The sequence below is a fragment of the Saimiri boliviensis genome, chromosome 11 (assembly GCF_048565385.1).
Source record: "Saimiri boliviensis isolate mSaiBol1 chromosome 11, mSaiBol1.pri, whole genome shotgun sequence".
NCBI classification, from domain to species: Eukaryota; Metazoa; Chordata; class Mammalia; order Primates; family Cebidae; genus Saimiri; species Saimiri boliviensis.
In genome coordinates this window covers 42,915,580-42,937,178 of record NC_133459.1, presented here as the reverse complement: position 1 = coordinate 42,937,178, position 21,599 = coordinate 42,915,580, and the positions used below count along the sequence as shown (strand labels likewise).

Here is a 21,599-nt window from a genome sequence, read left to right as displayed (position 1 = left end):
TTAAGCCCAGTACCTATTATTTTTCCTGATCCTCTGCCTCCTCCTATCCTCACCCCAGTGTGTGTTGTTCCCTTCTGTGTGTCCATATGTTCTCATAATTTAGCTCCCACTTGTAAGTGAGAACATGCGGTATTTGGTTTTCTGTTCTTGCATTCGTTTGCTAAGGATAATAGCCTCCAGCTCCATTCACGTTCCTGAAAAGGACATGGCCTCATTCTTTTTTACGACTGGATAGTACTTCATGGTATATCTGTATCACATTTTCTACCATTGATGGGTATCTTGGGTTGATTCCATGTCTGTTATTGTGAATAGTACTGCAATAAACTTATGTGTGCATGTGTCTTTACGAAAGAACGATCTCTACTCCTTTGGGTATCTACCTAGTAATGGGATTGTTGGGTCAAATGGTAGTTCTGTTTTTAGGTCTTTGAGGAATTGCCACACTGCTTTCCACAATGGTTGAACTAATTTACTCTCACCAGCAGTGTATAAGATTTTCTTCCCAACCTTGCCGGCATCTTTTTTTTTCTTTGTTGTGTGTTTTTTTTTTTTTTAATAAAGATAGGGGTCTCATTATGTTGGTTGGTTTGGTCCTGAACTCTTGGCCTCAAGCAATCCTCCCATCTCACCCTACCAAAGTGCTAGGATTACAGGTGTGACCTACTGCACCTGGCCTATTTTTTTTTTCTTTTTAAATCTTTTTTATATTTTTTTGTTTCAGAAAGAATGGCCTATTTTTGACTTTTCAGTGAGCCATTCTGACTGGTGTGAGATGGCATCTCATTGTGGTTTTGATTTGAAAAACAGGAAATGCCTCATAAATTTGCATGTCATCCTTGCATAGGGGCCATGCTAACCTTGTCTGGATCATTTCAATTTTAGTGTATGTATTGCTGAAGGGAGCACCAAATATATTTTTTATGACCAAGAAGATAGAGGAAAAACATGAGCATAAAGGGAAAAATGGAAGATTAAAAATGATCCAGATGGAATGTCTAGAGATGAAAAATACATCTAAAATGAAAAATATACTGAATGGAATAGCAGATTAGATGCTACAGAAGAAAAGATTAAGGAACCTTAATAAGACATCTAAAATGAAGCAGGGAAAGAAAAGACTGAGGCTGGGCACGGCGGCTCACGCCTAGAACCCTAGAACTTTGGAAGACTGAGGTGGATGCATCACCTGAGGTCAGGAGTTCGAGAGCAGCCTGGCCCACAGAATAAAACCCCGTCCCTACTAAAAATACAAAAATTAGCCAGCATGGTGGTATACCTGTAGTCCCAGCTACTTGGGAGGCTGAGGCATGAGAATCACTCGAACCTGGGAGACAGAAGTTGCAGTGAGCCAAGATTGTGCCACTGCACTCCAACGTGGGCGACAGAACAAGACTCAGTCTCAAAAAAGAAAAAACAAAAAACAAAAAAACAAAACAGAAAAGAAAAAGCCTGAAAAAAGTGAACAGGGCGTCAGTGATCTGAGGAACAATATCAAATGGTCCATCGTATAGGCAGACTGTGTGTCAGAAATAGAAGATGGAAGAGAACCCCAAAATTTGACAAAACAGTGGCCAAATATTTCTAAATTTTATTAAGACTATAACCATTTAGATTGAAAAAGTTTAATAAATCCCAAACAGAACAAAGGTAAGTTGAAAACCATACAAAACCAATCACTATATTTAAGAAGAGATACATTATATGATAAAAACAATAAATAGCTAAGGCAAGATTAATCAAAATTCAGTATAGTGGTTACCTCTGCAGAGAAGGATGGAGAACTCAAAGCTTTAAATGTACTAGTAAATTATTTTTTCTCCTTTTAAATTCATTATTTATAGAGACAAGGTCTCGCTGGTCTCAAACTCCTGGCCTCGAGTCATCCTCCACAGGATTCAGAATCTAGTAGAGAGTTCACGGGTCTTTTTTGTTTGGAGACGGAGTCTCACTCAGTCACCCAGGCTGGAGTGCAGTGGTGCAATCTTAGCTCACTGCAGCCTCCGCCTCCCAGGTTCAAGCGATTATTCGTCTCAGCCTCCCGAGTAGCTGAGATTAGAGGCACCCACCATCATGCCTGGCTAATTTTTGTACTTTTTGTAGAGATGGGACTTCACCATGTTGGCCAGGCTGGTCTCAAACCTCTAACCTCAAGTGATCCACCTGCCTCGGTCTCCCAAAGTGCTGGGATTACAGGCGTGAGCCACGGCGCCCGGCCCACTTTGTGCATTTCTGGTAACATCCCTCCTCCACTAGACTGTGACCTCCACAAGAGCAGGAGCCTGTTTGTCCATGGTTACAGTGCACATCATACACCCTTCATCACTCGGATGCTCTCCACATCCACTTCCTGGTGAAAATGCTAGATCAAAAACAGACCTCTCATCTTACATTCCAGCAAGAAGCAATTTGGTCTGCTGACCCTACCCACGAGGCTGTGTGTGAGCCAGGTGGGCTGGGGGACAGAGACCAGCCCCAGCCCAGTGAATCCAAGATGGCCTGCTCCGTGGAAGTGATCAGGTACCCTGGAAGAAACGAAAGAGACTGAGTACCCAAGACCTCAAACTGGGGCTCGTGAATGGTCATAAATGAGCCCCTTCTGCCCCTGTTGTTTTAATCATGTCCACTCCCCTCACTTGGGAGCTTGGATGGGGGCACCTGGATGTCCATCCCAGTTATACTGAGGTCACTAGTAACACAGATCGAGGTAGTGAAGTAGTGCAGGGTCAGGGTAGGGGTGGGAGGCCAGGGGCAGGCACAGCCAAGGCTGTGTGGCTTCCCCAGAGGCCCAGATAAGCTTGAGCCTGCAGAGGTCCAGCTGCTCTCCTTGGCAGCACTGGGCACATCCATAAATGTTTTCTATGAGCTTTCTGCTCTACAGAGGCAGGTTGCCTTCATGCACCTCTGATTCCTTACTGTCTATGCCAGTTGCCAGAAGATAGAGACATGTCCAGTGGTCTATGTCCAAGAAATGGGAGGTACAGCTAACCCCCATGAGTCCTTCGGGTCTGATGGAGGCACCTCCAAGGGAAGTCGTTCTTCTCTGACACATCGTTTAGTTATCTCCTTACTCCTCGCCATGGGTCTCCACAGCCTTGGTGCGTTCAGTATTGAAGGCTCCAAAAACATTTGCTGAATGAATGTAGAAGTTCAAGACTGCCTCTCCTCTGAGCAGTTGTGAGGTCCAGTGTTCTCTGCCTGGAATCCTCTTCCTTCTTCATTCACCTGTTTAGTTTATTTCAGAATTTGAGTGATAACTATGTGTTACACTCTTACTGGACCCAGGGGTTACCTCCTCCAGAAAGCCTTTCCGACGCTCCCATTTAGGGACTCCTCTTCCCCACGGCCACTGTACTGAGGTGGACCTCTGAGCCCCCAGATCAAGACAGTCTCTTGAACACAGAAACCAGCTCTGTTTCACCTTTCCGTGCTCGGCACACCAGCCTGGGTTCAGGAAACACCCATAGAAGGCACCGTCTTCTTAGGGAAGAGACCACCTCTGGTTGGGATTCTAGCTCTACGCTTGATAGCTTGGCCAAGATCCTTTCTCTTTATCAGTTTGCTGGAGTAAAATGGCCTGCTGAGTCTAGATATGAGATTCTGCGCCTGTCTTAGATCTTCCTTTCCTTCCTAGCCCTCAGTCACCTGGAAAACAGAGCCTGAAAACAAGAACTAGGAATTAGTGTTTTATTTGGAGAGGTGCAAACCCAAGACTTTGGAAATGAGAACATGGAAGAAAGGCAGAATGGGAAGTAATGCGAGGTGATGTGTTAGCAGGCCAGGGACTGCTTCCTGACAAGCCTTGCGGAGGACACAGCAGTCGTGTCCACCAGCTACTTGGGAGGTCTCCCCATTGATGGTACTGTTTTGGAGAAGTGGTGCCATGCAACAATTTATGAACGGGAGAGGAAAAGGGGGAATTTATCTGCCTGAGTCTCACCTGTCTCCTACTAGTCATATTTCATCCCATAGATATTAACTCCCAGCCTGACACCATGGCTTATGCCTGTAGTCCCAGCATTTTGGGAGGCTGAGGCAGGTAGATCACTTGAGGCCGCGAGTTTGAGATCAGCCTGGCCAACATGGTGAAATCCCATCTCTACAAAAAATACAAAAATAAACCAGGTATGGTGGCACGTGCCTGTAATCCCAGCTACTCGGGAGGCTGAGGCAGAAGAATCACTTGAACCTGGGAGGCAGAGGTTGCAGTGAGCTGAGATCGCACCACTGCACTCCACCCTGGGTGACACAGCAAGACTGTCTCAAATAAACAAGTTTCCACACACTTCTAAGTTTGCTAGCGGCAACTTGGGATCCAGATCCCATGCCCTGTGCTAGGCCACTCCATCCAAGTGTGTGAAGTGGTGGGAAGAAACAGAAACTCTGGGTACGTGGCCAGTGAGTACCAGGGAGAACCTGATGTTTTACATGTGCCATGTCCAATATAGTCCAAAACTGGTTTTTTCATTTTCTGGAAGAAGAAACAAGGCATAGTGATCCGAGACCTTTCCCAAGGTCACATGGCTATTCAGTGGCAAATTCAGGATTGGAAAATAATCTGGCTCTGGAAATTGGATTTTATGTAGCAGGCAAGGGAGTCACTAAAGGGTTTTAAGCTGGGGAGCAACAAGAAATAAAGAGCTTTTTTGTTTGTTTGTTTTGTTTGTGAGATGGAGTCTTGCTCTGTCATCCAGGCTGGAGTCAGTGGCGCGATCTTGGCTCACTGCAATCTCTGCCTCCTAGGTTCAAGCGATTCTCCTGCCTCAGCCTCCTGAGTAACCGGGATTACAGGTGTGAGCCGCTGCCCTCTGGTCAATAAAGAAGTTTTTTTTACCCCCCAGGACGGAGTTTCACTCTTGCTGCCCAGGGGAGAAGGTTAGACAGCAGAGGCAGGCAGGAGCTGTGCAGAAAAGCCAAAATGAGGAGACTGACCTAAGGACCAGGAGCAGGAGCACCGTCATGCTCCCCATTGTTGGCTTGTGGGTCTGAGGGTCCCAGCCGATGAGTCTTCTGGTGTTGCCTAAGATGGTCGGATCGCATGAACTCTCTGTTGCACTGATCACATTTATATGGTCGATATCTGGTGTGTACCCGAAAATGTCGTCTAAGCTCGTCAGAACGGAAGAAAGACCACTGACAACCTTCCCATTGGCACGAATAGGGCCTCTCACCTGGGAATGACAAGGGAGAAATGGAGTTTAGAATAGATTTAGGAAGGGGTCTGACTCTATGAGGCAGAGCAGTCCAAGCTGAGGATTCAAAAGGGAAGGTCCAGGGAACCAGGGAGGGGCAATGTACTCAGGAGTGCCAGCCCAGGTATCTTGGGACAGTCCTCCCGGATGGCAAGTCAGGGGGCCAGTCTAGCTTAGCTCCAAACTTGGAAGATGAAAGACTCATCCCAAACAATTACCCACCAGTGGTCCAGGACAAATGTAAAGCCCAGAGACTCCTCCATCCCCACCCCACCTGACACCTCCTTCACCTGTGTGCTTGCGCTGGTGGCTCACGAGGTGGGAGCGTTTGGTATAAGCTTTTCCACAGTTTTCGTAGTTGTAGCGGTAAGGCCTGGCCTCTGAGGATTCCCCTCTCCCAGTCCTTTCCTGAGGCCTGGAGTCCTGCTCTGTTGCCTGTGGAGCAGGTGTGGGCTGCTTCGGTAGGAATGGGCCTTCGTGGGAGTCTGGCTGACTCACAAGAGAGTTCTGAGATCCTAAACCCAGGAGTGACTGGGACTCAGCTGGGGGCATCCCAAGGTCATGGGTGTCTTGTCGGGGCAACATCTGAGCCACAGAGGGGAGCACCGCCTGGGCCTCCGTGGGAGGCATGGTTGAGGCCAATGCTGTTTCATCAGAAGGTGCTGTCAAGAGGCCAGGGTAAGGCATGGTAGGGCCCCCAGCATGGGACATCATTGGGATTCCAGTGGAAGCCGAGACTGGCAGCCCACTGGGGTGCATGCTTAGATTGCCACTGAAGGCTCCAGCCACTCCTGGAATATTGGGCTCAACTGTAGGCATTATCTGAGGCTCATTGAACATCGTTGTCTCTTGCTGAGGGGGAGACACTCCTTGACTGTAAATCACCGGGGAAGGAGGGAGACTCGCTTGGGGGCAGTAGCTCACACCATGCTCAGGCAGTACCATGCTAAACGGGGGCCCCTCTTCATCCACATTGTGCCCCGGCACCTCCACAGACACCAAGGGGGGCCCCAGCATCCCTGTGCTGTGAGGAAAGTGCTGAACGCTTGGTAGGCCATGCTTCCAAGAGGGGTGCACTCCAGAGCTTCCAGTAGATGAAGCCACGTTCAAGGTGGGCGCTGAGCTCTCGTTATCCTTGGGGAGAGAGACAATCAGGTGATTTTTACCCTTGCTCAAATTCCAGTTCCATATGTTCCTCCTCTTCATCCCCAGACCCCAACCTAATCCAGCCCTCTATCTCCATCTCTTGCTTGAATTCTCCTGCCTCCAACCGTTTTCCAGCTTGGCCTTTCTAACAGGTCCGGCTGATACAGGCCCCAAGAAAGCCTAAATGTAACTCATGCCACTTTCCCTCAGACATGTTTTTTGCTTTTTATTACATGCAAAGCAACAAAGAGAGCAAATAAAACATCCCATAACCTACACCTTCAACAAAACTCTGAGAAAATCTTCAAACGCTAAATATCGAGGCGGAGTTTTGCTCTTGGTGCCCAGGCTGGAGTGCAGTGGTGTGATCTCGGCTCACAAAACCTCCACCTCCAGGTTCAAGCGATTCTCCTGTCGTAGCCTCCCAAGTAGCTGGGATTACAAGCATGCAGCACCACACCCGGCTGATTTTGTATTTTTAGTAGGAACAGCTTTCTCCATGTTAGTTAGGCTGGTCTCAAACTCCTGACATCAGGTGATCTGCCTGCCTTGGCCTCCCAAAGTGCTAGGATTACAGGCGTGAGCCACTGCACCCGGCCCAAACTCCAAATTATACATAAAAGGGATGGGGGTTGTCCAGAAGTTAGGGGCAATACCTCTTGATGACTTGCATGAAGGGTAAGAAAGAGATTGGCAGTAGAAGGTCTTAAAGTAGGATAAGAGCCAAGAATCTTTTTTTTGTTGTTGTTGTTTTTGAGACGGAGTTTCGCTCTTGTTACCCAGGCTGGAGCGCAATGGCGCGATCTCGGCTCACCGCAACCTCTGCCTCCTGGGTTCAGGCAATTCTCCTGCCTCAGCCTCCTGAGTAGCTGGGATTACAGGCACGCGCCACCATGCCCAGCTAATTTGTTGTATTTTTAGTAGAGATGGGGTTTCACCATGTTGACCAGGATGGTCTCGATCTCTTGACCTCGTGATCCACCCGCCTCGGCCTCCCAAAGTGCTGGGATTACAGGCTTGAGCCACCGCGCCCGGCCTACATTTACAATTCTTTAACATAGTGTAAATAGTAATAAACTTAAGACTCATAAGCAATTCTAAATAATTTAGGTGATTAATTTATTAGCCTTTTTATTTAAACAAAATCTAGTCTTGCATCAGTTAAAATGATATACTGCATGTTTATTTCTCACAGTGGTAAAATTGTGGACTCATGTTACTGTCTTTTAAACTCCTCACTCTGCAGGGGACGTTGGTGAAAAATTTTACTGTAGAATTCTGGGCCAGGAGGGGTGGCCTTGGGCAGGACTGGTTGTTGTAAAAATTGGTAAAGTCCAGGGCTTGTTGGAGACGAATGAACCAGAAGTGATGGGGACATAACGGAGACTTCGAGTGGAGGTGGAATAAAGTCAGACGCCAATTGTGTGACTCCAGGTGAGTGGCGGGCCCTGCTAGGGTGAAATAGTCTCTGGACCTGGGGACAGGGAAGAGATGGACATCAAAAAATGCCGTTATCATGGCTGATCCAATGGTGGTGGGTTATCAGAACTTATTAACATTAGTGTCACTAAAGTTGGTCTATGACCCTCCACTGCAAAATTGGCTGGCTTTTAAAAAATGCCACTGTGGCCGGGTGCGGTGGCTCATGCCTGTAATCCTAGCACTTTGGGAGGCTGAGGTGGGTGGATTACCTGAGGTCAGGAGTTCAAGACCAGCCTGGTCATCATGGTGAATCCCCATCTTAAAAAAAAAAATGCCACTGTGGGTAGACATTTTGATCTTTGTCGTCAGGGTCTGTATGGCCCCTGGGTGCACATGGTATAAAAGTAGGAGTATCTCTAAAATCTGTTGCTACCAGTGGAATTGCCCAATGGGGTCTGCTTCCTTGTGCAAACTTGGAAACTGCACCATCTTCATCCTGCTCCAGAAGGCCAGGCAGGGCTCATCCTGAGCTCTGGGATGGTACTTCAGGCCTAGCATTAACACTGGCGTGTTGCATCACTTCCCCGATAGTAGGTTATATGATCCCCTATTGAAGCAAGAAGACAAACTGGATGGTAGAGCAAGAAGTCAAAAAGAAATCTATCCAGAAGCCTGAGATGATGATGAGCAGAGGGAGAGGCAACAAGACTTAGGAGGCAGGCTAGACATGCTGGCTCATGCCTGTACTCCCAACAGAGACAAAAGGATCGTTTAAGCCCAGGAGCTCAAAACTAGCCTGGGCAACATAAGGAGACCTCCATCTCTACAAAAAATTTTAAAAATTAGCCACATGTAGTGGAGTGTGCCAGTAGCCCCAGCTACTCTGGGGACAGAAGTGAGACAATTGCTTGAGCCAAGGAGGTCTAGGCTGCAGTGAGCCAATATCAAGCCACTGCACTCCACCACAGAGCAAGACCCTGTCTCAAAAAACAAAATAAACAAACAAAGACAATTGGAAAAATACTTCCTCTGATCTCAGACCTCATTTCTTTTAAGGAAATACACTTTTGAAGTTTTGAGTTTGAAACACAGTTTAGACTTAATCATGAGAGATGTTGTGTAGGAAAAATCCTCAATTCAATTAATCTGGAACCCCTCCACCATAGTTTACTCCGTATGATATTAACCTCCTTTAAGTAGCCATCGGTATGAAAATGTCTTCAGTTTTAAAAGGCATTTTACCTCAGATGGGGTAAAAAAGTTTGCACCCCATCTGAGACCAGGGCATTCATACTGCAGAGAAACTATGAAGTTACCAAATGTGGGGAAACTCTTACTCACATGCCATCTCAGGGAACACAGAAGTGACACTGAAGAGAAACCCTGTGCCTCTAAGGAATACTGAAAAGCCTTTAGCTAGATTACGAATCTCATAAAGCAGTAGAAAATTCATGCTGGAAAGAAGCCAGTGAAAGCAGCAAAAACGTCACTGAATATTAGAAAATTTATACTGCAGAGAAAGTTTTGGGTGTAGTACGTATGACAAAATTTCCTCTCACACCTTATTCCTTACTCTGCATTTGAAAGGCCACACGCAGGTGAACCCTATCAATGTAAGAAATGTGGAAATAACTTGCACCAAAAGTAAATCCTTATTCAAAATGTACACTGGAGAGAAACCTTTCGAATGCAGGAAAGCTTTTGTTTAGATGTCCCGCTCAGTCAGCAGAGGATTTATGTGGGCAAAGCCCTTCTGCCTGGAAGGTATGTGGGAAAGTCTTCAGCCACGAGTCAGTTTCACTGAGCATGAGCATTTTCACACTACAGAGAAACCCTTTGAATGTCAGGAATGTGGAAAAGCCTTTACTAAAAGCAGTATCTCATTAACCATCAAAACGCTCATACCAGAGAGAAGCTTTGTGAATATAACAAATGTGGAAAATCCTTTTACCAGAAGGAAACTCTCCCTACCAGTCAGAAAACTCACATGGAAGAGAGACCTTTTGAGTGTAAAGATTGTGGGAAAGTTCTCACTAAGAAGTCAAACCTCATCCAACACCAGAGAACGTACACAGAAGCGAATCCCTTTGTGTGTAAGGAGTATGGAAAAATCTTTAGTGGAAAATCAAACCTTACTGAGCAACAGAAAATTCATATTGGAAAGAAACTCTTTAAATGTAATGAATGTGGAACAGCTATTGGCCAGAAGATGTACCTCCTAAGAAACCAAAGCATACACAGCAGAGAGAAATCCTGAGTGTAACGAATGTGGAAACATCTTCTGTCAGTGAATACCCCCTATTGTAGATGTCAGATTTCAATCAGATGATCAACCCTATGAACTCAATGTGTGTGGAGAAGCCTTGTCTCAGAGTTCATTTACCGTGCATGTGAGCAACCCCATGGTTTCCATGGCTGTGGGAAAGTGTTCCCCAGTTCTCAACTCTTGCTCTGTATTTGAGAATACACACAAGTAGAAAGCTTTATCAATATGGTGAATGTGGGAAGCTTTCAGCCAGAAGTTGCACCACATCAGACTCCAGAAAAAAATTAGCCAGGTGGTGCATGCCTGTAATCCCAGCTATTCAGGAGGCTGAGGCAGGAGAATCACTTGTACCTGGGAGGCAGAGGTTGCTGTGAGCTAAGAGCATGCCATTGGACTCCAGCCTGGGCAACAAGAGCGAAACTCCATATCAAAAAAAAAAAAAAAAAAAAAAAAGAAGTGACATCAGGATGGGAGGAAATATGGGACTATTTTAAAAAGTGATTTGGAGGTAATTTGTTCTCCAAGCGGGGGAAAAATAGACCACGAACTATACACAAAAGTAAAATCCACAGAGATGAAAAGCAGGTATTGAAAAAGCTATGTTCTAAAATGGTATGACTTCGGCAGTAGGAAAACATTCCTTGTAACAACTTCAGAAATACTTAGCAATTCTGCTTTTGGATGTGTATGCTCAGGAAATACGTACTAGGATATTTACTGTGGTTTGATTTGTAGTTGCCAAAAATTGGAAACACTGAAAAGGAGAAACTCTTGTGATGGAATGACATGCATCTATAAGTGCAGCACTTGAGATCCACATGTACTGACAGGAAGATCTCAGAATCATGTTGAGAGTGGGGGAAACTCAAGCTGAAGAATAATGCATATAGTACGACTTTCTGTAAATGTGTTTGGTGTTTGGTGTTATTTATTTGTTTAATTAATTAATTACATTTGAGACAGGATCTTGCTCTGTCACCCAGGGTGGCGTGATCTCAGCTAACTGCAACCTCCACGTCCAGGGTTAAAGCAATTCTCCCACCTCAGCCTCCAGAGTAGCTGGGACTACAGGTGCCTCTACCACACCGGCTAATTTCTGGTGTATATTTTGGTAGAGACAGTGTTCCATCTTGTTGGCCGAGCTGGTCTCCAACTCCTGTCCTCAAGTTATCCGCCCACCTCAGCCTCCCAAAGGGCTGGGATTACAGGTGTCAGCACCCACACCCAACCTGATTTTTTATTTATTTTTAAACAGAGGCAGGGTTTTGCTACATTACCCAGGCTGGTCTGGAACTCCTGGGCTCAAGCAATTCTCCTGCCTCAGCCTCTCAAAGGGGTGGGGTTATAGGTGTGAGTCACCATGTCCAGCCAGTTTTTGTAAATTTGAATTAAAAGTTCCCTCGCAAAATTCAGTACTATACACTAGTAATGGAAACACGTATGTATGTAAATGTTTCTGAAATGGTTTGGAAGAATATACCCCAGACCCTTGCTCGTGGTCACCTGTGAAGGGTGAAGAAGAGAAGAGAATGCATGAAGAAGGGAAAAGAATGGAACTGCAGCTTTGTATCTAAACATCTTCTCTTAAAAAAGACTGCAAGTGCCGGGCACGGTGGCTCTAGCCTGTAATCCCAGCACTTTGGGAGGCTGAGGCGGGTGGATCACGAGGACAAGAGATCGAGACCATCCTGGTCAACATGGTGAAACCCCGTCTCTACTAAAAATAAAAATAAAAAAATTAGCTGGGCATGGTGGCACGTGCTTGTAATCCCAGCTACTCAGGAGGCTGAGGCAGGAGAATTGCTTGAACCCAGGAGGCAGAGGTTGCGGTGAGCCGAGATCGCGCCATTGCACTCCAGCCTGGGTAACAAGAGCGAAACTCAAAAAAAAAAAAAAAAAGAAAAAAGAAAATAAGAATTAGAGATCCATATATCACAATCCAGAATTAATCAGTATCTTCACATATTTACTTGCAGTCTTTTTTTTTTTCCAGCTAATCTAATTCTTATTTTCTATACTTTTCTGTATTTTTAAAATTTCTCAGAATTAGTAAGAATGAGGGTGAGGATGGGAACACTGTACCTGTGGAAATCATGCTGTAATAATTCATTCCTGGCCGGGTACAGTGGCTCACGCCTGTAATCCCAGCACTTCGGGAGGCCAAGGTGAGTGAATTGCCTGAGCTCAGGAGTTTGAGACCAGCTTGGGCAACATCCTGAAACCCCGTCTCTACTAAAAATACAAAAAAATGAGCTGGGTGTGGCCGCATACGCCTGTAATCCCAGGTACTCAGAAGGCTGAGGCAGGAGAATCATTTGAGCCTGGGAGCAGCGGTTGCAGTGAGCCAAGATCGGGCCATTGCACTCCAGCCTGGGCGACAGACTGAGACTCTGACTCCATTAAAAAAAAAAAAAAAAAAAAAAAAAAAAAAAAAAAAAAATTATTCCCAATCAAAAACTACATTTGTATAGAAAATATTTCTAAAATTTTACCAACAATGAGTAGATGGACTTGCTCCGTATATAACATGAAATTATCCATTTTTTTACATTCAAAATGAAGGCTGGGCATGGTAGCTCATGGCTATAGTCTTTCTTCTTTAGGAGGCTGAGGTAAGAGGACAATTTGAGTCCAGGAGTTTCAGACCAGCCTGGGCAACATGATGAGACTCCATGTCTACAAATAATTTAAAAATCAGCCACAGTGCCAGGCGCGGTGACTCATGCCTGTAATCCCAGCACTTTGGGAGGCCAAGGTGGGTGGATCACCTAAAGTCAGGAGTTCAAGACCAGCCTGACAAACATGATGAAGCCCCATCTTTACGAAAAATACAAAATTAGCTGGGTGTGGTAGCACATGCCTGTAATCCCAGCTACTCAGGAGGCTGAGGCACAAGAATCGCTTGAACCTAGGAGGTAAAGGTTGCAGTGAGCCACGATCACACCATTGGACTCCAGCCTGGGAAACAAGAGCAAAACTCCATCTCAAAAAAAAAAAAAAAAAAAAAAATTAGCTGCTATGAGACATGATTGCACTACTGCACTCTAGCTTGGGCAACAGAGTAAGACCCTGTTTCAAAAATAGATGGCAAGATTAAATTGAAAAATAAGCAAGAAAAACAAAATAAGTAGGTAAAAACCACAGCCAAAAAGAGAGAGAGAGAGAGAAAGAGAGAGAGAGAAAGGAAAAAAAAAAAAAAAAAGAGACAGAGAGAGAAAGAAAAGAAGAAGAAAAAAGTACCATGATCATTTCTAGGGTAACCTGATGGAATTATCAAGATAATTATGCAAGACAAAATAAATAAATAAGTAATAAGTAAAACCACGGCAAAAAAAAAAAAGTGCCTTGATCATTTCCAGGGTAAACTGATGGAATTATCAGGATTTCACAGTAGAATTAATTTGATTAAATTTACAGCTGTGGAAGAGGTGGAGTCTGCATGAGCTGATTGAATTTGAGGCCTCTAGTGTGTTTAAGGACTCAGGTCATAAGAGCAAAACTGAGTTCAAACCTAGTATCTGTATTTGATTCTGTGACCTCCTGCAAATATTTAATATTTCTAAGACTCAGTTTTCGCTTTACATGGTAACAATGGTAAAATCCACTTCCTAATACTGGTGAGGGTAAAACTCGCTAATTAATGTCCATTGTTTCCCTGCGCAGTGATTGCATTAATGTCCGGAGGCCGCTAGTAGGTCACTCAATCACTCAGTCTATACAGGCGATAGGTCGCTGTTGCGCTGGGCTCTGCCCCTAGGGGTGTGGTTGACCAAAGACGCATATATAAAATCCCAGGCCCCAGAAGGAAGCCAGCAGTTGCAGAGTGAGCTCCTCTCTGTCTGCAAGTAGCGAAATACCCGGCCTGCAATTCAGGTCCATTTCTGGTGAGTCTGTGCCTCCAAACGCAAGGGCAAAGGTCAGTGTCATGAGATGATAGGTCTGAAACTCAAAGCTTTAAGAGTCCAGAATGCTAGCAAGGGAGCCCACTAATAGGGGAGGGCAGACAGGCGTCTAAAATGGTTCATTTACTGAGGACCATTTTTACCTCCACGAGCCTGCCCTGCTCAGGGCTTTCCTTTCGCCAGACAGCCGAGGGGTCTGCTGATGAGGCTGTGGCTGTGATTCCTGGTTGGGGTGGGGGGTCTCTCGAGGGCACCCGAAGATCTTTCTATCACATTGGCAGGAGCCCAGGACGAGATCGTGGTCTGGTCAAAGACTCATGGAAGTATACGACGCTACGCCCATGAGTCAGCGGGTACTGAGTGGGTTGAGCTGAATTATTAGAGATCCAGAGAAGGAGGCATAGCCCGTCGGCAGGACTATCAGGGTTTTTTTGTTTTGTTTTGTTTTTTGAGGCAGAGTCTTGCTCTGTTGCCCGGGTTGGAGTGCAGTGGCACGATCTTGGCACACTGCAACCTCCACCTCCCAGATTCAAGCAATTCTCGTGCCTCAGCCTCCCCAGTAGCTGAGACTACAGATGAGCACCACTTCGCCCAACTGGTTTTGTTGTTGTATTTTTGATAGAGACAGAGTTTCACCATTTTGACTAGGCTGGTCTCAAACTCCTAATCTCAAGTGATCTGCCTGCCAGCCTCCAAAAGTGCTGACATTACAGGCTTGAGCCACCATGCCCAGGCAGGGGACTATCGTTTTCATAATTCCTTAAACTGAGGGGGAAATCTGTTTTTTTGAGGGCCAGAAGCTTTAGGGACCAGAAGCAGAGCTAGAGCAGATGGAGTGGGAATCAGTCCTTTACTGGGTTCCTGTTTTCTGAGGTTCCCAGTGGGATCCATCAGGCCTTGCTCAGGATGAAATAAAGTTCTGCTCAGAGGAGCTTCTAGTCCAGTGCTGCAGAGAAAGGGTAGACAGGAGTTAAGCTGTCACAAGGGCTGGAATGGTGGGAAGCAAAGTGTAAGAGTAAGATGCTATTAGAGGCTGATTTTTAAAGTTTATGTTTTTGTTTTTTAGAGAGGAGGGGGTCTTGCTATCTTGCCCAGCTTCCGCTGTGGCTTAATCATCTCCCTTCTTCTAAGGGTGCCTCCTTCTAGTTCTTGGGAAATTCCACTTATTTCCAGTCATAAATACATATATTTATATATGTCTATGTTATATATATATTTATTTATATATATATGACAAAATATATATTCTATATATAATATACATATTATATCATATATCAAAGCCAATTTTGGGTTTTCTAAATTTTTCTCTCTATATGTACACATATATATTTAAAGCCATCTATCATTTCTATGATTTGATATGGAAGGGAAGGACTTCATGGTCTCCTCAATCCACCACATTCAGTAGCCATCCAGTCACACGTTTTGAATCTGTGTAAATTCTGAGAGTCAGGACAAGGCAGGAGGGACCAGGCTTTGATGGCAGAGACAGGAAAGGAGAACTTTTAGATAAGATACCTTGGCTGGGTAGGGCAGACTGAGCAATGGACTGGATAGGGACAGGGCAAAACTGAGTGGACTGATCCAGCTAGAGCAGGACAAAAGCAGGGAAGAGGCGCCCGGGATGAAAAAGATGTGAGGCTACCAAGATGGTGGCTTTGAGGAGCTCGTTATAAACCTGACACTTTTCTTGCAGATCATGGGGGGCAGAGAAAATAATAAATAAATAAATAAACAAACAAACTTGGTATCAGACATAGGAAGCCTAGAAGCATGGATGGCCACTCTAAGCAGAAATATAAACCTTGTCCATATGCATGGCTAGGCCTCTGTCTCCAAGAAACTGTTTCGTGGAATGTGTCTTAGTCTGTTCCGTCCAGGTGCTGGTAGATTCAGGATCTGGTGAGGGCATGCTTTCTGGTTCATAGATGGCACCTCTTAGCTGTGTCCTCACCTGGTAGAAGTAAAGAACTCTGCCCCTCAGCCCCTTAGAACATTCATCTCATTCTTGAAGGCTCCTTCACCTAATCATCTTCCAAAGGTCCCACCTTCTAATCCAATCACACTGGAAATTAGGTTTTAATATGTGAAATTTGGAGAGACACAAACATTCAGTCCATAGTAGAATGGTTCCTGGAAGCTGGTGGTTTCCAGGGTGGTTCTCAGGAGGCCAGAATTACTGGATGCCCCCAGGGAGCTCTCTGGGAGAAATGTCCCCATTTAGCCAGGGGTCTGTGAGGACCCAGAGCCAGATAGGTCCAGTACAAGTTAAGAGTCTTCTGCCTAGGCCAAGTCAATTCACCTCCCTGGACTTCTATTTTCTTTAAAATGGGATTAATCATTACTCTTATTTTCTAGGATTACGGTGGAAACGAAATGAGAGAATTTATTTGAAAATTTAATCAGTTAGCTGAATCTCCAGTAAGGTATCTGGAGAGAAGACTTTGGAAAAGTCTCTGGGGTAAGATCTCTTCAGAGGATGATGGGACACTCACAACATTCATCTAAACTCTCACCTCCATTGGTAGATAGGAGTACCTTGGTAAACGTTTACACCTGAGAAATGTTTGCGCTTTTAAAATGTTACTGTGTGTGGAGGGTACACTGGAGGAAGCTAACTCTAGAGTCAGTTGAGAGGCAATTACAGGCTTCTGGGCAACAGATGACGGGGGGCTGGATTAGGATAGGGTCAATAGGGATGGAGAAGGAGGGTATGTGAGGATTGGAATTTGAGCTGGGATGAACCCCTGACCTATTAACGTTTTTGCAGGATCCCATAACTAAAGATCTAGTTCAGTCATCAGCCAACAGCAAAGAGATGGATTCCAGTCTCCTCCAGGAAATTGAGAAAATTAGTAATTTTTTCCAGCGTCTCTCTGAGCAACATATAAAACAGGCAGAAACTCCAGATGCACCAGAACCACAGTGCTGTATGCCTCTGCCCGCCCACGCTGAGGAGAGCCGACACGAGTCAACGCAGAGCAAAACCATGCCTCCCGTGGAGCTCACAATGACTTCTGCATGCACTAACCTCCCTGGGACAGTTCCCACCCAGGACTTAACAGTGCACCTTCTTAAAGCCCTTGAGATGTCCCTTGAAGACCTAAGTGAGACTCCTTCCATGGGCCAGAAAGTGACTTCCTTTGATCAGATAAAACACACAGCCGGTTCTCAGATGACATATGTTACTGACACCCCAAAGACATCACCCACTGATTGCCTGAAGACAACCATCACTACAAGCAACATGACAATCTCCAGTGAAGGTAGCCTAAGCAGTGACCAGACCCTCAGTGAGAGTCAAACACAAGCCCTGTGTGGAGATGAAATGAAGACCCTCAGTGACGACCAGACTCTCTATAGGGACCAGATGACCTCCAGTAGTGACCAGACCCTCACTGATGGCCATACAGGGACTTCCAGTGGCGATGAGGCCCTCTCTGAGGGCCAGATGATAACCAGCCTAGGCCTCTATGGAGGGCAAATGATCACTTCCATTGATAACCAGACCCTCTGTGGGGAGCAGACAACAACCTCCACTCATAACCAGGCCCTCTACCAGGGGCAGGTGACAACCTCCACTGATAACCAAGTCCTCTGTGGGGAGCAGACAATGACCTCCACTGATAACCAGACCCTCTGTGGGGAGCAGACCATGACCTCTACTGATAACCAGGTCCTCTACGAGGGGCAGGTGACGACCTCCACTGGTAACCAGGCCCTCTGTCGGGGACAGATGACAACCTCCACTAATAACCAGACCCTCTACGAGGGGCAGGTGACGACCTCCACTGGTAACCAGGCCCTCTGTGGGGGACAGATGACAACCTCCACTAATAACCAGACCCTCTACGGGGGACAGGTGACGACCTCCACTGGTAACCAGGACCTCTATGGGGGACAGATGATGACCTCCACTGATAACCAGGCCCTCTACGGTGGACAGGTGACAATCTCCACTGATAACCAGGCCCTCTATGGGGGACAGGTGACGACCTCCACTAGTAACCAGACCCTCTACGGGGGACAGGTGACGACCTCCACTGATAACCAGGCCCTCTATGGGGGACAGGTGATGACCTCCACTGATAACCAGGCTCTCTACGGTGGACAGGTGACGATCTCCACTGATAACCAGGCCCTCTGTGGGGGACAGATGATGACCTCCACTGATAACCAGGCCCTCTATGGGGGACAGATGACGACCTCCACTGATAACCAGGCCCTCTACGGTGGACAGGTGACGATCTCCACTGATAACCAGGCCCTCTGTGGGGGACAGATGATGACCTCCACTGATAACCAGGCCCTCTGCGGGGGACAGGTGACGACCTCCACTGATAACCAGGCCCTCTATGGGGGACAGATGACAACCTCCACTGATAACCAGGCCCTCTGTGGGGGACAGATGACGACCTCCACTAGTAACCAGACCCTCTACGGGGGACAGGTGATGACCTCCACCGGTAACCAGGCCCTCTATGGGGGACAGATGACGACCTCCACTGATAACCAGGCCCTCTACAGTGGACAGGTGACGACCTCCACTGATAACCAGGCCCTCTGTGGGGGACAGATGACGACCTCCACTGATAACCAGGCCCTCTGTGGGGGACAGATGACGACCTCCACTGATAACCAGGCCCTCTACGGTGGACAGGTGACGATCTCCACTGATAACCAGGCCCTCTGTGGGGGACAGGTGACGACCTCCACTAGTAACCAGACCCTCTACGGGGGACAGGTGATGACCTCCACCGGTAACCAGGCCCTCTATGGGGGACAGATGACGACCTCCACTGATAACCAGGCCCTCTACAGTGGACAGGTGACGATCTCCACTGGTAACCAGGCCCTCTGTGGGGGACAGATGACAACCTCCACTGATAACCAGGCCTTCTACGGTGGACAGGCGACGATCTCCACTGATAACCAGGCCCTCTGTGGGGGACAGATGATGACCTCCACTGATAACCAGGCCCTCTGTGGGGGACAGGTGACGACCTCCACTCATAACCAGACCCTCTACGGGGGACAGGCGACGACCTCCACTGATAACCAGACCCTCTATGGGGGACAGGTGACGGCCTCCACTAGTAACCAGACCCTCTATGGAGGACAGATGACGACCTCCACTAGTAACCAGACCCTCTGTGGGGGACAGGTGACGATCTCCACTAGTAACCCGACCCTCTACGGGGGACAGGTGATGACCTCCACTGGTAACCAGGCCCTCTGTGGGGGACAGATGACGACCTCCACTGATAACCAGGCCCTCTACGGGGGACAGGTGACGACCTCCACTGGTAACCAGGCCCTCTGTGGGGGACAGATGACAACCTCCACTGATAAGCAGACCCTCTACGTGGGACAGGTTACAACCTCCACTAGTAACCAGGCCCTCTACGGGGGACAGGTGACGACCTCCACTGGTAACCAGGCCCTCTGTGGGGGACAGATGACGACCTCCACTGATAACCAGACCCTCTACGGGGGACAGATGACAACCTCGACTAGTAACCAGACCCTCTACGGGGGACAGGTGACGACCTCCACTGATAACCAGGCCTTCTGCGGGGGACAGGTGACGATCTCCACTGGTAACCAGGCCCTCTACGGGGAACAGGTGACGACCTCCACTGGTAACCAGGCCCTCTGCGGGGGACAGGTGATGATCTCCACTGGTAACCAGGCCCTCCACGGGGGACAGGTGATGATCTACACTGGTAACCAGGCCCTCTGTGGAAGCAACATGGCAATATATAGTGACAACTCGACCCTCTCTGGGGGCCATATGCTGATCCTTCAGGCAGGCAATATGACAACCCTCACTGGTGACCACAGCCTTTATGGGGGATATATGACATCCTGTCAGCCCTCATTGTCATACCCAGGATTCCTATGCTTTTCAAGTTCCCATTTGATTCAAGGACAAGTCTCAGAAAAGCAGAAGACCCAGAGCAGCCAGTTCTGGAAGAATCCTAAGATTTCGAAGCCCTTCATCTGCCCACATGAGGACTGTAAGAAGTCTTATTCAAAGGCTTGCCACCTCCGAACCCACATGCGTAAGCACACTGGTGAGTGAGGGCCCAGGAACAGGGGTGAGGGGCGAGTGGCTAGAGATTTGTGCCTTTACAAAGCTCTGGGAGCATTTGAGATTGCTGCCACTTCCCCAGGGACCCAAGAAGATTCTATAATAAAAGGTTGGCACCTTTAGAAGGGTGGATAAAGCGGTCCTAGGGACAGTCCTGGACCAGAGCCAGGCTGGCTGCAGCCTTTAGGGGTGTTGACTGCTGGTTTGATGGGAATCAGTGGAGGGATTTCTTTGGCCCCTTGCAGACAGATGTTCTTGACACTCTTTCTACTGGGACTGTCACTTCATAGACCTCCTCTCAGGGCCCCTGGGCCCCATTTCCCTCATCCTCCTTATTCCCTTCACTAACTTGCCTGTCAATAACTGTCTCTCCTCCTGTTTTTTTTTTCTTCTTCCTTTTCTTTCCTCTTCTTCCCGCCTTCAGTTTTCCTCTTATCTCTCCAGCTTTTGCAGCCCTCATTCCCCTCCTCCTTCACTCACCTCCCCAGCTCCCATCTCCTCTGGCTCTCCCTCCCACTTCAACTTGCTCAAAAACTTTTTCTTGTTCACTTTCAATGTCCCTGCCCTTCCTCACCCTGATACATGACAGGTCTCTCTTTCTCTCTCTCTCTCTCTCTCTGGTCCAGGCGAGAAGCCCTTCGTATGTGACGTGGAGGGATGTACGTGGAAATTCATTCGCTCAGATGAGCTCAGCAGACACAAGAAAAGGCACACTGGGGAACGGCCCTACCTGTGTCCAGTTTGCAACAAGAATTTTGCACGATCTGATCACCTGAAGCAACATGCAAAGGTCCACAGCATTTGCCCAGAATTATGAACCCTTCAGCCCATGAGGAAATGTGTACGGCTAAAAGATTCTCCCTACTGACCTTGTTTCCCTTGAACAAGCTCCCCTGTTTCCCTATGCCAGTAGCTAGTAGGTGCTCGATATTATTTGTAAGTTTTCTAAAATAGACAAAGAAAATAGGTATCCATATTCACGTAAACACCAGACAACTTTCAACTTGGAACCAGAAGCGCTCTTGGTTCATTCCCCTCTCAGGGTAACTGCTCTTATCAGCACGCTGTGACTCCTTCGGATCCTACTCTGCATTTACCTCTGTGTGTATTGTAAAACTGTATCTATACAGATCATTAATATTGATATTAATTGCTCAGACGGTAAAGAATGGAACGTTCTTTTTTTTTTTTTTTTTGTCTGTAGCTGAGCCCATGTTTCTTTGGAGCTTCATTCCCATGAGGTAAAAAGGAGGGGACTCAGTCACATCCAGGGTAAAGTGGTCTCAGGTTAAATGGACTTTACTTAGTTGAGTACTTAGCCTATTCAGAAGTTCAACCTCAGGTGTGGTGGCTCACACCTGTAATGCCAGCATTTTGAGAGGCTGAGGCAGGTGGGTCATGAGGTCAGAAGTTGAAGACCAGTCTGGCCAAGATGGTAAAACCCAGTCTCTACTAAAATACAAAAATTCTCCAGGCGTGGCTGGGCGCGGTGGCTCAAGCCTGTAATCCCAGCACTTTGGGAGGCCGAGGTGGGTGGATCACAAGGTCAAGAGATCGAGACCATCCTGGTCAAC

At 47.0% G+C, this 21,599-nt stretch overlaps 2 protein-coding genes and 1 non-coding gene across 3 annotated transcripts; 1 reads left to right on the top strand and 2 right to left on the bottom strand.

Moving 5' to 3' along the window:
* Positions 1–802: 802 nt before the first annotated feature.
* On the bottom strand, positions 803–909 carry LOC120366158 (U6 spliceosomal RNA). The gene has a single exon (XR_005580906.1). It is a non-coding gene; the product is annotated as a U6 spliceosomal RNA (small nuclear RNA).
* A 4,023-nt stretch (positions 910–4,932) lies between these two features.
* Positions 4,933–6,398, bottom strand: LOC141580443 (Krueppel-like factor 17). Its single transcript, XM_074381535.1, has 2 exons — positions 5,483–6,398; positions 4,933–5,171 (listed from the first exon to the last, which is right to left on the bottom strand). Exons 1-2 carry the CDS (start codon positions 6,396–6,398, stop codon positions 4,933–4,935), a joined length of 1,155 nt encoding a protein of 384 aa, XP_074237636.1.
* Positions 6,399–16,749: 10,351 nt separating this feature from the next.
* On the top strand, positions 16,750–20,842 carry LOC120366040 (uncharacterized). Its single transcript, XM_074381500.1, has 6 exons — positions 16,750–17,523; positions 17,566–18,111; positions 18,196–18,825; positions 18,868–19,221; positions 19,348–20,008; positions 20,652–20,842. Exons 1-6 carry the CDS (start codon positions 16,750–16,752, stop codon positions 20,840–20,842), a joined length of 3,156 nt encoding a protein of 1,051 aa, XP_074237601.1.
* The last annotated feature ends 757 nt before the right edge of the window (positions 20,843–21,599 follow it).